This window comes from Phoca vitulina, unplaced genomic scaffold (genome assembly GCF_004348235.1).
Source record: "Phoca vitulina isolate PV1807 unplaced genomic scaffold, GSC_HSeal_1.0 scaffold30, whole genome shotgun sequence".
NCBI lineage: Eukaryota > Metazoa > Chordata > Mammalia > Carnivora > Phocidae > Phoca > Phoca vitulina.
The window spans coordinates 21,463,333-21,475,664 of NW_022589733.1; the positions used below are offsets into that span (position 1 = coordinate 21,463,333).

At 42.9% G+C, this 12,332-nt stretch overlaps 1 protein-coding gene across 2 annotated transcripts in view; it reads left to right on the top strand.

Moving 5' to 3' along the window:
• Nucleotides 1-12,332, top strand: part of ZFHX3 (zinc finger homeobox 3) — a 234,171-nt gene that overhangs the window by 204,499 nt on the left and 17,340 nt on the right. For both annotated transcript variants that reach the window (XM_032424047.1, XM_032424048.1), the window contains exon 7: nucleotides 153-353. In XM_032424047.1, the coding sequence (XP_032279938.1) occupies nucleotides 153-353 (201 nt within the window). The remainder of the gene's footprint in view (nucleotides 1-152; nucleotides 354-12,332) is intronic.

Here is a 12,332-nt window from a genome sequence, read left to right on the forward strand (position 1 = left end):
ACCAGAAGGGGCTCTGCTGGTCCGGGCGGGAGGTGGGGGGAGTGTTTGAGACACCAGCGGGAAGCGCAGTCTCGGGTGGGCGGGCTCGGGGCAGACACAGGCACCGGTGGGAACTGGAGATTCAGCCGGAGGGGTGGCTGTGTTCCCCACAGATGTACCAGTGTCCCTACTGCAAGTACAGCAATGCCGACGTCAACCGGCTCCGGGTGCATGCCATGACGCAGCACTCCGTGCAGCCCATGCTGCGCTGCCCCCTGTGCCAGGACATGCTCAACAACAAGATCCACCTCCAGCTGCACCTCACCCACCTCCACAGCGTGGCGCCTGACTGCGTGGAGAAACTCATAATGACGGTAAGGCAGCCGGTTAAGACCCGTGGCGTCGCTCTCCCCAGAGGTCACAGGTGATGGAGGAACACGGACAAGATTCTGTGCCGTTGGATGAAAAAGCCAGTGTAGAGTTGGAAATGTCAGAAGTGATCCTAGTTCTGTGACCTTTGTTCTCCTGTACCCGCCTTCAGCTCGGCATGGCCGTGGTGTGACCGTGGCCCAAAGCACTGAGTATGTTTGTGTTGCCCACCTTCCCCGATTATCCCCCCTCCTGGTCTGATGCAGAGGTCTAGATTAACTCACCATTCACGTGAAGAAGTTGTTCTTCGGACTCTCCAAACCTTTAATAAGTAGGTCATGTTCTAGGTTGCGCTTAGTCTCTTTTCATCCTCACAACAGCCTTGTTTCAAAGAGTAAGAGTTTGATGTGTCTACGTTAACAGCAGAGGAAACCGAGACTCAGACAAGTTAGCTGACTTGATTCCACTTGTAAGCGGCAGAGTTGAAACTTGAGCCCGTATTTTCCAGTGCTACAAATGTGACCCTGTAATGTGGGAGTTTCTCAAGTGACTACGTTGATTCTCAGAACAGGAAAATGGCCCGTGGGATAGCACGTGTTGATTCGTGGACAAGGGCTTTGCATTTTGAACATGATGTTGCTACACCTACAGGTTTTAAAAGTCTGGCTCTGAGTGACTTCTGTGACACGGCCCAAAAGTTTAGGGTAAAGATTTAAATCTAATTGTAATGTGAAAACTTTTCAAAATACTACAGATCAAACTAATATCTTGGTTTTTCTGTCTGTGGTGAGACAGCTGTGCAAGCCCTTTCCCGATCACGAGAGGGAAAACTACCCAAGAGAATTATTCTCACCTCTAACTTATTTCAGTAGTGGAATAAATTAATTTGGTTGCCTTTTCGTCTGTTCCCAGAGAGGTATTCTTCCTAGAGAATTCCACGTTATAACGTGCAGGTCACAGGCATATAACCTCTAGGCGTTTCCCATTCCATTTCGTTATGCAAGATGAAAGAATAGTGTTCTAAGTGATGTTTAGTCGTGAGGAACTTATAAGGCATCAAGAGAACTTTAGCAGCCAGGGCGCCTGGGTGGCTCAGTTGGTTGAGCGACTGCCTTCGGCTCAGGTCATGATCCTGGAGTCCCTGGATCGAGTCCCGCATCGGGCTCCCTGCTCTGCAGGGAGTGTGCTTCTCCCTCTGACCCTCCCCCCTCTCATGCTCTCTCTCTCTCATTCTCTCTCTCTCAAATAAATAAATAAAACCTTTAAAAAAAAAAAAAAAAACTTTGGGACGCCTGGGTGGCTCAGTTGGTTAAGAGAACTTTAGCAGCCAATGGGAAACTTGAAGGTAACCTAGCATAAGTTTCATTTCAGAGATCTTTCAAGTATAAATTCACTTTCCGTGGGTATTTTCAGATAGACTGGTGAACATCGTGAAAAGATTGAGAGTGGAAACCTTCTTCTTTGGATGGGTGGGTTTCTGTGTTATATTGGCATTCTCACCAACCTTGGAAATACCAAGGGGAATTTCTCAGGCCTCATCACACTTCCCACTGTTGGCCTGGAACCATAGGAACCTTGAAGGAACAGAAGGAGATGTGGGAAACATTTTCAATACTTAATGACATTTTTCTTTTGCTCAGCTGGTTATTTTTCCTGTTTAATATAAATCTGGTCTAGGAAACATGAGCTATAGTGATCTGTGTGACCGGTTTACATTAAACAGTAGGTTTCATTTATATATCACTAGGGACTAGAATATAAATTATATTTCAAATATCCATTGTTTATCATTTTTTATAGCGGCAAAAGTAGTGTACATTGCACGTAGTTGAGTCAGGTGGTCATTAGGAACTTCATTTACCAACAGAGTCTTGAAAGACAAGGTGTTACTACTGTGTTTCTGGGGCACCGATCCCGAAGATATTTCTGGATGTTACTCACTAACTAGCACCTTCCCAAGCAGTGATTCTCAACCTTTTTGGAGACTCCAATAAAAGTGATTCCATAGCCTTACTGGGTTATCCTATGCACAGTAAAGCTGGACAACAACTGTTAAGACCACTGTTGAGGATTCTGCATATACAAAACTGTGTGTACAATGCCAGGGAGCATAAGAATACCTTAAAATTCATACATGGAACCAGGCTAATAAACCCTGTTCTAGAAGAATTCCTGACAACATAATTATGTAGGAGAAATGTGCTCCCTAAAGCTGTTGCACTTGGCATCTTGTACTGAAACTGCTGTGTACCTCATCTTCCCACAGCAGACAACAGAGATGTTTTCTACAGAAATGGAGACATTTTTTAAAAGCATTTTAATTCCAGTATAGTTAACAGTGTTATATTAGTTTCAGGTGTATAATATAGTGATTCAACAATTCTATACGTTACTCAGTGCACCCCCGCCACCCCTCTGGTAACCATTAGTTTGGTCTCCACAGTTAAGAGTCTTTTTCTTGGTTTACCTCCCTCTCTCTTTTTCCCCCCTTTGTTCATCTGTTTTGCTTCTTAAATTCCACATATGAGTGAAATCATATGGTATTTGTCTTTCTCTGACTTATTTCACTTATCATTACACTCTCCAGATCCATCCATGTTGTTGCAAATGGCAAGATTTCATTCTTTTTTGTGGCTGAATAATATTCCGTTGTGTATATATGCGCCACACCACATCTTCTTTATCCATTCATCTATTGATGGACACTTGGGCTGCTTCCATAGTCTGGCTATTGTAAATAATGCTGCAATAAATAGAGGGGTGCATATATCCTTTCCAATTAGTGTTTTTGTGTTCTTTGGGTAAACACCCAGTAGTGGGATTGTTAGATCATAGGGTAGTTGTATTTTTAACTTTTTGAAGAACCTCCATACTATTTTCCACTTTGGCTGCACCAGTTTGCATTCCCACCAACAGTATAAGAGGGTTCCCTTTTCTCCACATCCTCACTAACACTTGCTTTTTCTTGTGTTTTTGATTGTAGCCATTCTGACAAGTGTGAGGTGGTATCTCATTGTGGTTCTGATTTGCATTTCCCTAATGATGAGTGATGTTGAGCATCTTTTCATGTGTCTGTTGGCCATCTGTATGTCTTCTTTGGAGAAGTGTCTGTGTTCATGTCTTCTGCCCATTTTTTAATTGGTTTATTTTTGGGGGGGATGTTGAGTTGTTTAAGTTCTTTATGTATTTTGGATACTAACCCTTTATTGGATATGTCTTTTGCAAATATCTTCTCCCATTCAGTAGGTTGTCTTTTGGTTTGTTCATTGTTCCTTTGCTATGTTAGAAGCTTTTTATTTTGATGTAATCCTAATAGTTTATTTTTTCTTTTATTTCCCTTGGCTCAGGAGACATATCTAGAAAAATGTTGCTACAGCCGATGTCAGAGAAATTACTGCTTTGCTCTCTTACAGGACTTTTTAAAAAAGATGTATTTATTTTAGAGAGAGAGAGAGAGCACGGTGGGGGAGGGGAAGGGGCAGAGAGAGAGATGGAGAGAGAGAATCTCAGACTCCCCACTGAGCGCGGGGCTCAATCCCATGACCCTGAGATCATGACCCAAGCCGAAATCCAGAGTTGGACACTTAACCAGCTGAGTCACCTAGGTGCCTCTTCTATTATAGGATTTTTATGGTTTCAGGTCTCACATTTAGGTCTTTAATCTATTTTGAATTTATTTTTGTGTATGATGTAAGGAAATGGTCCAGTTTCATTCTTTGCATATTGCTGTCCAGTTTTCCCAGCACCATTTATTGAAGAGACTGTCTTTTTCCCATTGCATATTCTTTCCGTTTTGTCGAAGATTAATTGACCATATAGTCATGGGTTCATTTCTGGGTTTTCTATTCTGTTCCACTGATCTGTAGGTCTTTTTTTGTGTGCCAGTACCATACTGTTTTGAGTACTACAGCTTTGTCATATAAACTTGAAGTCTGGAAAGTCTCCAGTACTTCTTTTTCAAGATTGCTTTGACAAGTCAGGGTTTTTTGTGATTCCATACAAATTTTAGGATTGTTTCTTCCAGTTTTGTGACAAATTCTGTTGGTATTTTGATAGGGATTGCATTAAATGTGTAGATAGCTTCAAGTTGTGTAGGCATTTTAACAGTGTTTGTTCTTACAGTCCACGAGCATGGAATGTCTTTTCATTTCTTTATGTTGTCTTCAATTTCTTTCATTGGTGTTTTTTTTTTTTAAGATTTTATTTATTTATTTATTTGTCAGAGAGAGAGAGAGAGAGAGCACAAGCAGGGGGACCAGCGGGCAGAGGGAGAAGCAGGCACCCTGCTGAGCAAGGAGCCCAGTGTAGGACTCAATCCCTGGACCCTGGGATCATGACCTGAACCAAAGGCAGACGCTTAACCACCTGAGCCACCCAGGCGTCCATCAGTGTTTTATAGTTTTCTGAGTCCAGGTCTTTCACCTCTGTGGTTAAGTTTATTCCTAGGTACTTTATTATTTTTGGCGCAATTATAAGTGGGATTGTTTTCATAATTAGAAATGTAGACATAAAAATAATATATAAAAAATAAAGTGTGCACATTGTGGGAAATGTACTGATTATAAGAAGTCACTTTGCTAGCAACAGAGAAAGTTAATGGATTCAGAAACAAAGTTGAAAGTTATGAGAAATGTAATCATATAAGGGTTTCACTCTTTACCTAAAGGTATATGTAAGGATGATTTGGTACTCTCTACATGAGAAGATGGAGTTACTGCATGGCTGTCAGTATTGAATTGATTTTTCAAACTATGAGCATGGTTTGCATTGAGATGATGTAACATTTCTACCTTGATCCTTTAGTTCAGTGGGAAAAGATGAGCAACCAGGGTTAGAGGGGAATTTGTGGCTGTAGCTTAGGGTGAACCCAGAATCCTGTTTGAAGATTGGAGTTTGCCCTGATGAATCAAAACAGATGCCACTGTTCTTCCTTTGGAAAGTTTGGTGTTAAAATGGAATTTTCAATTGTTTTACAACTAAGTGATTATAGTAAACCTGTGGTTAAAATCATGCCCCTCGAGGGTATTTTACTGTAATTTTATTAGAGAATTGGCCATGGGAAACTATTGGTTGGGCTTTCTGACTATATATCTGTTTGTTCCTGGTCAACTGGAGCAGAAAACTCGGAAGACAGCATGAAGAGAAATGCCCCCAAATCAGAGCTACATTTTTAAAAACACGTCGTTAAGGAATGGCCAGCGTATGGTCATTCATCCTCTAAGAGGAGAAAGTTACATCGGCTTTGTCCCTGAGTGGCTAGGATGAAGGGCAGTGAGAGGAGTGAATCTCCTTCCTTGCCAGATGGTTTGACTGTTAGCTGCGGTCGGCTGCAGAATAGGAAAAGCCAGCAAAATCCACCCAGTAGACAATTCTTGGTAGACATCGGGTATGTCCAGGGTATCGAAAGCTATAAATTCTGATAAACATTTTCTGCTGTCTGGGTCCAAGGTCGCAGGATTTGGCTTGAATTGGGTTTCAGTCCTTCTAAAAGTAAATTTCTCCCTGATAAATGGAAATAGATTACTTTCTACACAATGTCTTTCCGTTCAGTTGTAAATGGAGAGTGTTTTGAGGAGGCTTCATTTAATAATACCTTATCAGACAGCTTTCAGGAACCTGCAGTGTCTAATATGTCTGTTGCTATGGTAACAGCTGCTTGCTTATGCTCTGCATCTCATATCTGTGTCTTCCATGGGCCCCCTTCTCTTTACCGATGAAGGGGCTTGAAAAATATTCTCCACTGGGAACAATTGCAGCTCTGGTCCTCCACTATGGAAACTGCATCCGCAGCACTTCATTCTGCTTGGCCTATTGGAAACAGACCTCCAAAGACTGTCCTTATACACGTCATATGAAAGAAGGAAATCTATAAAGCCTAAGGGCGATGAGACAAGTGCCCCCTCCAGACCTGACCAAGCAGGCTGCCCCCAGTGTCGGCTCCACAGAACTCTCACCTACTTACGGAGAAGTTAAGAGATTTCAGATTGGTAGTGGGAATGTAGCAGTTGCTTTTCTATACCCTCATTTTCCCACTTTTTTGGGGAAGGAGAGGTGAGGGTGAGGGGGGACATGTTTCTGGCCCCTGCGTGAGAATGGGAAAGACCACCTACCATGCATTTCAATACTCTTAAATTATTCTAATTGATCACTATCCTTCTAAGTGACAGGACACACCACTGGGCTCCTGGAGCATTAATATGGGGAAATTGTTTTTGTTCCTCGGTCACTTAACAACATATAACCTCATACTGGAGATGGGCTCCTGAGCAGCCCAGGAACACCTTTTTCTCTAGCCCTTCATCTTTTCTCCCTTTGGTAGTTCTTAATTATCCTGTATTTGCTGTACACGCACAGATTTCCCTTCTCTGCTTCTGGCCCTGCACTGCCTGCAGCTTTCTCTCTCTCCCTCTCTCCATCCGTGTCTCTCTCCCTCGCCCTCCCCCCACTCAGGAGCCGTAGTTTGTCTCCTGTGATTTCTTTCAGTCATTGTCTAGGTCTCCCTGTGCTCGTGTGCCTGTGCATCTCTGAGTTTCTGGGACAGGCTGGCTGGCTGCCCCCCCCCCCCTCCAACTGGGGCAGCGGGTGGCCACCAGCCCTGGGGCTTTTGCACCTGTGTGGGTACCAGCTCTCTCACTTTGTCCCTATCTCAGAGGAAGGTAATGAAAATAATCGGGCTTCATTAATTCCAAGCCCTGTGAGATGATAGCCATTTGGAGCCTGTTTGCCAATTAGATGGTCTAAATTAGAAGTGACCTTGGTATACTGCCACTGCTTGCCTCTCTGAGTCTAATGAAGCTTTTCTCTCCAATCCATTCTCCTTCTCCACTCTCTTTTCTGTTGCCCTGTGTGTATGTATGTGTGAGTGTGTGTTAACTGTTCCTGTGTTTCCTATTCTCCCACACACCTCCTTTTTTTTTCTTTTTTGTCTTTCTCATTCTTAGTTTTTAAACTCTGGTTAGGACTATGTTGGTTTCTGGTCCACACGAATGTGAACGTGGCCCTGCAGTTTTTCCTCATGAGTTTTAGGTTTAAAAAAAAAGGAGTGGGGGGGATAGACAACCACAAAGAAGACATTTTAGAAAGGAAACAGAGAGAGGAACTAGGCCTCTAACCTCCATGGTCCAGTGCCTAGCCTGGCGCATTTGCAAGGTAGTAAAGGAAGGGAAAACGGCTCTGAGGCCCTGCTGCCAAGAGGCGCTCTGGTTCTCTGGTTGCAGAAGTCCAGAGACTTGCTGGCAGGCCCAGTGGCTGACTGGGTGCAGAAGTGAGCAACCTGACTTCCACTGCAGCCTTCACATACACCACCAGCTAGAATGCTTAGCTCTGGAAGCCGTTGGGTTTTAACTTCATTTTTTGAACCTAACCAACTCCTTACTCACAAGGATGTAGAGACTGGCCAGGTCCGTATCAGGAAGGCCTGTGTCTGAGGCTTTGCCTCTTTTTCCTTCCACTTGAGGTTCTTCATTCTATTGATTTCCACTGAAAAGTGAAGGATTTGAGGCTTCCTGGGGAGTCTAGGTTTTGGCAAATGTATTTTTTCACTTGGAATAGTGAGCCTTTCAGAAAGATACCCTAGAAAGAATACCTAGATACCAAGAAAGAATAAATACCAGTGATCCCTCCCAAATATCATAATGGGGACCAGACCCACATCCAAGCTTCTGGGTTTTATAAGGAGTGTCCTTGGGGCTTTAGGGTCCAGCTCACCTGATAGAAGCTTGAAAGGCATCAAATCATAATCCAAAACAATGGTGAACCCAATAGAGGTAGGAACCTAGGTATTTATGAACCCAGGTCACCTCTGGGTGACTATCTAAAGATAGTTAACTTGAGTCCATGGAATTTCCCCCAAGGGAGCCTGTGATTTCCTGAAATTATCTGCAGTAGTCTCTGTGTGAAACTATTTCTTTAGGCATCTGTAGCCTTCATCAGATTTTCTGAGGTTATGATGTCTAAAAGGTTAATATTCTGGCTTGTGAGCTTCTTGGGCACAAGGACAGTGTCTCACTGTGATGCAATGCAAGCATGCAATACAGGGACCCTGTACAATATATAGTGAATGATGGTCAAATGGATGGGTGAGCAGAGAGTCACTTGAGGCCCTTCCTTCTCAACACTAAGTTGTTTTAAAATTGCTTAAGCTTTAAGACTTTTAGTATCAGTGTGGAATGCTTTTATTTCTATTGTTATTTATGAGAACTGCTTAAACTTGAAGATTTCTAGCATCAGAACAGAACTCCACATTTTTCTTGTATACATGAGACCTCTTGTTAGGAAGATAGCAGAGCTACTGTTTCCTGACTCTCAGCACCCCAGATCAAATGATTGTTTTTTTCCTACATTCCCACCAACTCTGCATACTCTGGTGGGGGTGGAGATCATATGTGGTATCTAGAAGATTACCATGGAATTGCCCTTTGCATCACCAAGGCCAATCTTGGAAGACCCAAATTCTGAGGAAATAATGGCTCTAATTAATTGAATTTTCTTACTAAAGCAAGCTTTGTTATACTTTAGGTTAAAAGTCTGTTTTTGTTTTTAAAGATTTATTTATTTTAGAGAGACAGTGTGTGTGCATGCAGATGGGCAGTGAGAGAGGGAGAGGGAATCCCAAGCAGACTCTGTGCTGAGCACAAGCCCAATGCGAGACTCGATCCCATGACCCCGAGATCACGACCTGAGCCAAAACCAAAAGTTAGTTGCCCAACCGACCGCACCAGGCAGGTGCCCCAAAAGTCTGTTTTAACAGTCTCAGGTCCCCTCTATACACTGAGTATTGGGGACATTATGTAACATATTGGATGTCTGTGGGTGTACAGATTATGAGAATATGCAGTCTATATGGTGGTATAGTGAAATGTAGAAAATGTACTTGTTTTTACCAATTGTGTACTGTCATCTGGCCAAACCTGTAACTTTTTGTTTGGCTTCTGAGCCTGGGATGGAGAAGTGGGAAGAGGGAGAGAGGTGGGAGGGAGGAAAGACTGCATGCGTGCGTTTTCTCCGTAGGGGAAGGTGGTGCCATCCAGTTATTTGAGGGCTTCTGAGGTTTGGGCACATCCGGGATGGCTCTGGTTAGGCTGCAATCAGGTCGTGTCCTCTCATACACCTACATGCTCCAGTGCACGTAGTGAAAGGGAAGGTCTTCATAGAACTGTGCTCAGCACACTTGAGTGACTGCCCTTCCCATGACTTTGAGCTCTCCATCAGATGCTGTGGCTACAATAGTCTGATAGGACGGGAAAACAAGGGGGATGCCAAGGCAAGTGTTGAAGGAACTCTGCCTTTAGCCAACTCTCCTTTTCCTTATTGAGCAGAACTCCTCCATGAGCTGTATATTTATGGCTCTTTACAAAACATGTAAAGTTTGAGTGAAAACCTTTAGAAACTAGTAGGAGAGGGAGGAATGGGCTCGGGCACGGGAACTCTAGTGTCTTAGAGCCGCTGTGGGGCCCTCCAGTAGCCTGTGCAGGAAGGAGGCTTCCATTCTCAACCTCTCTGTTGAGACACATGCACAGATAAACCCCACCAGAATTTCTAGATCCTCAAGATTCCCTTTAGGGATATTCTCCTCTTTGCCTCCTGGGAGTTTCTTGCCCATCAGAATTTTATATACCAAACCTTCCCCCCCCCCGATAGAATTTGGGTACACTATAGATGAGAAGATGCAGGTAGATAAAAGTAATTACTTAAACACATATGGGGCAAGACTTACAGGTTTGGAGGCCCAGATTAAGATGCAGAGGAGCATGTGAGGTTGATGATTATATTTCGGGAAGAGTTAATTGATGGAAGGTGAAGGCAGACAAAGAACCTCTGCTTACTGCCTTCTTGAATCCCAATCAGGAATTATGATTAAAGTCGCGGCGAGACAACAGAGGGCTGATGAATTGGTGTCTTTTTTTTTTTTTCTTTTTTGCCGTCATTCACACTTGATTGACTTCAACCTTTCAAGTGCAAAAGTCTCTCTTTTCCATTATTATTCATAGCCATCTGAGTTTTTCTAATTAAAGTGTATGAAAACAATTACTGATCCGTCGTACTGAGTCTGTTAGAGGGGATGTCTGCCTTACTGTAATGCGTATAAAAAGCCCACAGTTTTCTATAATGATGTGCAGCTGAGGTGTTAGATAATTTTATTCTTTTTTACTCTGTAGGGCTTTTTTTTTTATTTTTCATGATTCATTTTTCATAATTCCTAAAGATCCCTGGAAAGGACTGATCCTGCAGCTACAACCGAGAAAGGAGGTGGGGGGGAGTCTTTTTTCCTTTCCCTTTCTCCCCCTCTTGCCCCCAACCTCGTGCTCCCCCTTGGCTGAGGACTATAAATTAATCGGTGACCTTTCACTTCTTGGATTCCCGCTGGACTCCCCAACCATACTGGTCAGAAATGCTTTCTATTAAAAAGAAAATAGATGGAATGAGTTTGGCAATCTCTGCTCCATTCCTAACGATTCATCAACAGCTAGCCTTAACCAGCTGCCGACAAGCTTTGTGTGAGGGTGCGGATGTCTGTGAGTAGGAATTCTATGTCACGCACATTCACCTGCCATGCACCTGCTCTTCATAAACACAAGCCTTCTCAGAACCCTTCTCCATAGTGCCTGTTGCTTAATTTTTACCCCTTTAATAAGCATCGCAGTTGCTGATATTATTCTAATACCTCTAAATGTATTGAGGAGTTAACGTTTTGGTGTTTATGGGGAAAGTTGTCTGGGTTTCTCCTAGCACTGGAGCCTGCCACCGAGGTTTCTAGGGAACATGTCATCAGCTATTAGGAGCAAGTCCAGGATCTTCAAACCATTAAAAATTAATAGTAATTTATTTAAAATATTTAATTTTGAACAGTAAACTAGGTGGTCCAATCTTTGCACCAGCAAGTACAGGTATCATTGAGATACGTGAGTTTCGTGGGAAAATAATTCCTTCAGGTAGGGCTGGAAGCCACGTAGAAAGGTTAGTGGTGTGACTGTGGTTTCTGTTCAGTTCGTTTCTCAGGCTGTCGTCAAACAGAGACCATTTCTAATTCATTTTGCAAGATCATCGCCTCCTACTTTTCCACCCTATAGCAGGCAAAGGGATATTACTTCTTTTTAAATGAAGAACCTTTTATCCTTACGTTGAATTTGAGGGCTGCTTATCATGTTAATGTGGGGCAAATGATAACTTCTTCAGACAAACCTCTAGCCAGATGTCAGAGAAGCCTAGAGAAAAATGTCTGAGGATCTGACCTGATCCAGGCTGATTCTGGAATTGCTATATTAGCAAACAATAGCCATGGTCAAGGTGGGGCTGCCCTGGTGTAGAATGCTGTGTAGGGCACCCACCCTCTGATGCTGGGCACCTCAAGCAAAGACTCTAGAAGAAATCCTGGCTGAAGTGAGTCGTAAGAAATGCTCGTTTGCACTTGATCTAGCTTCTAAAGGGTTACAAAATGTTGTTTCCTGGAGAATCTGCCAATGTGTCTGCGTGTCCTTAGCCTTCTCTTTGTTCTCTTCTTTTCTTCTTACCCTTTCCTTCACTCTTATTCCCCTCCTCTTCTTGCCTGAATACATTTTGAAAACAGTACTACAATGCTCCCTGCTTCAAGATTACAGTGTACTTTACTAGGTATGATTTAATTAGGGCCCTTATTATGTTTTCAGCAGCTTAAGGTGGGCCTTTCAACTTATCTACCTAATTGGTTGCACAAGAAGTTTCACAGCCCATGACAAAACATTGTCAGTGATCAAAGTCAAAATTCTGCATAAAGGAAAAATATTAATAATAAGATTATTCTTCAAGTGTGCACTGCTAATTATGTCCAGAATGTAACCGTAGAAACACTTTTGACTGATGTGAGCTTTGTCTAATAAACATGAATCTTCAGTGAGCTATGAAAAGTGACACTTCCCGCTTTACACTGGTGAAGGCTAATTTTGCTTATTAAATAATTTTTACAAATCTCCCTATTTTGGGTCTCTTTCCTCTCCATTTGACTCTCC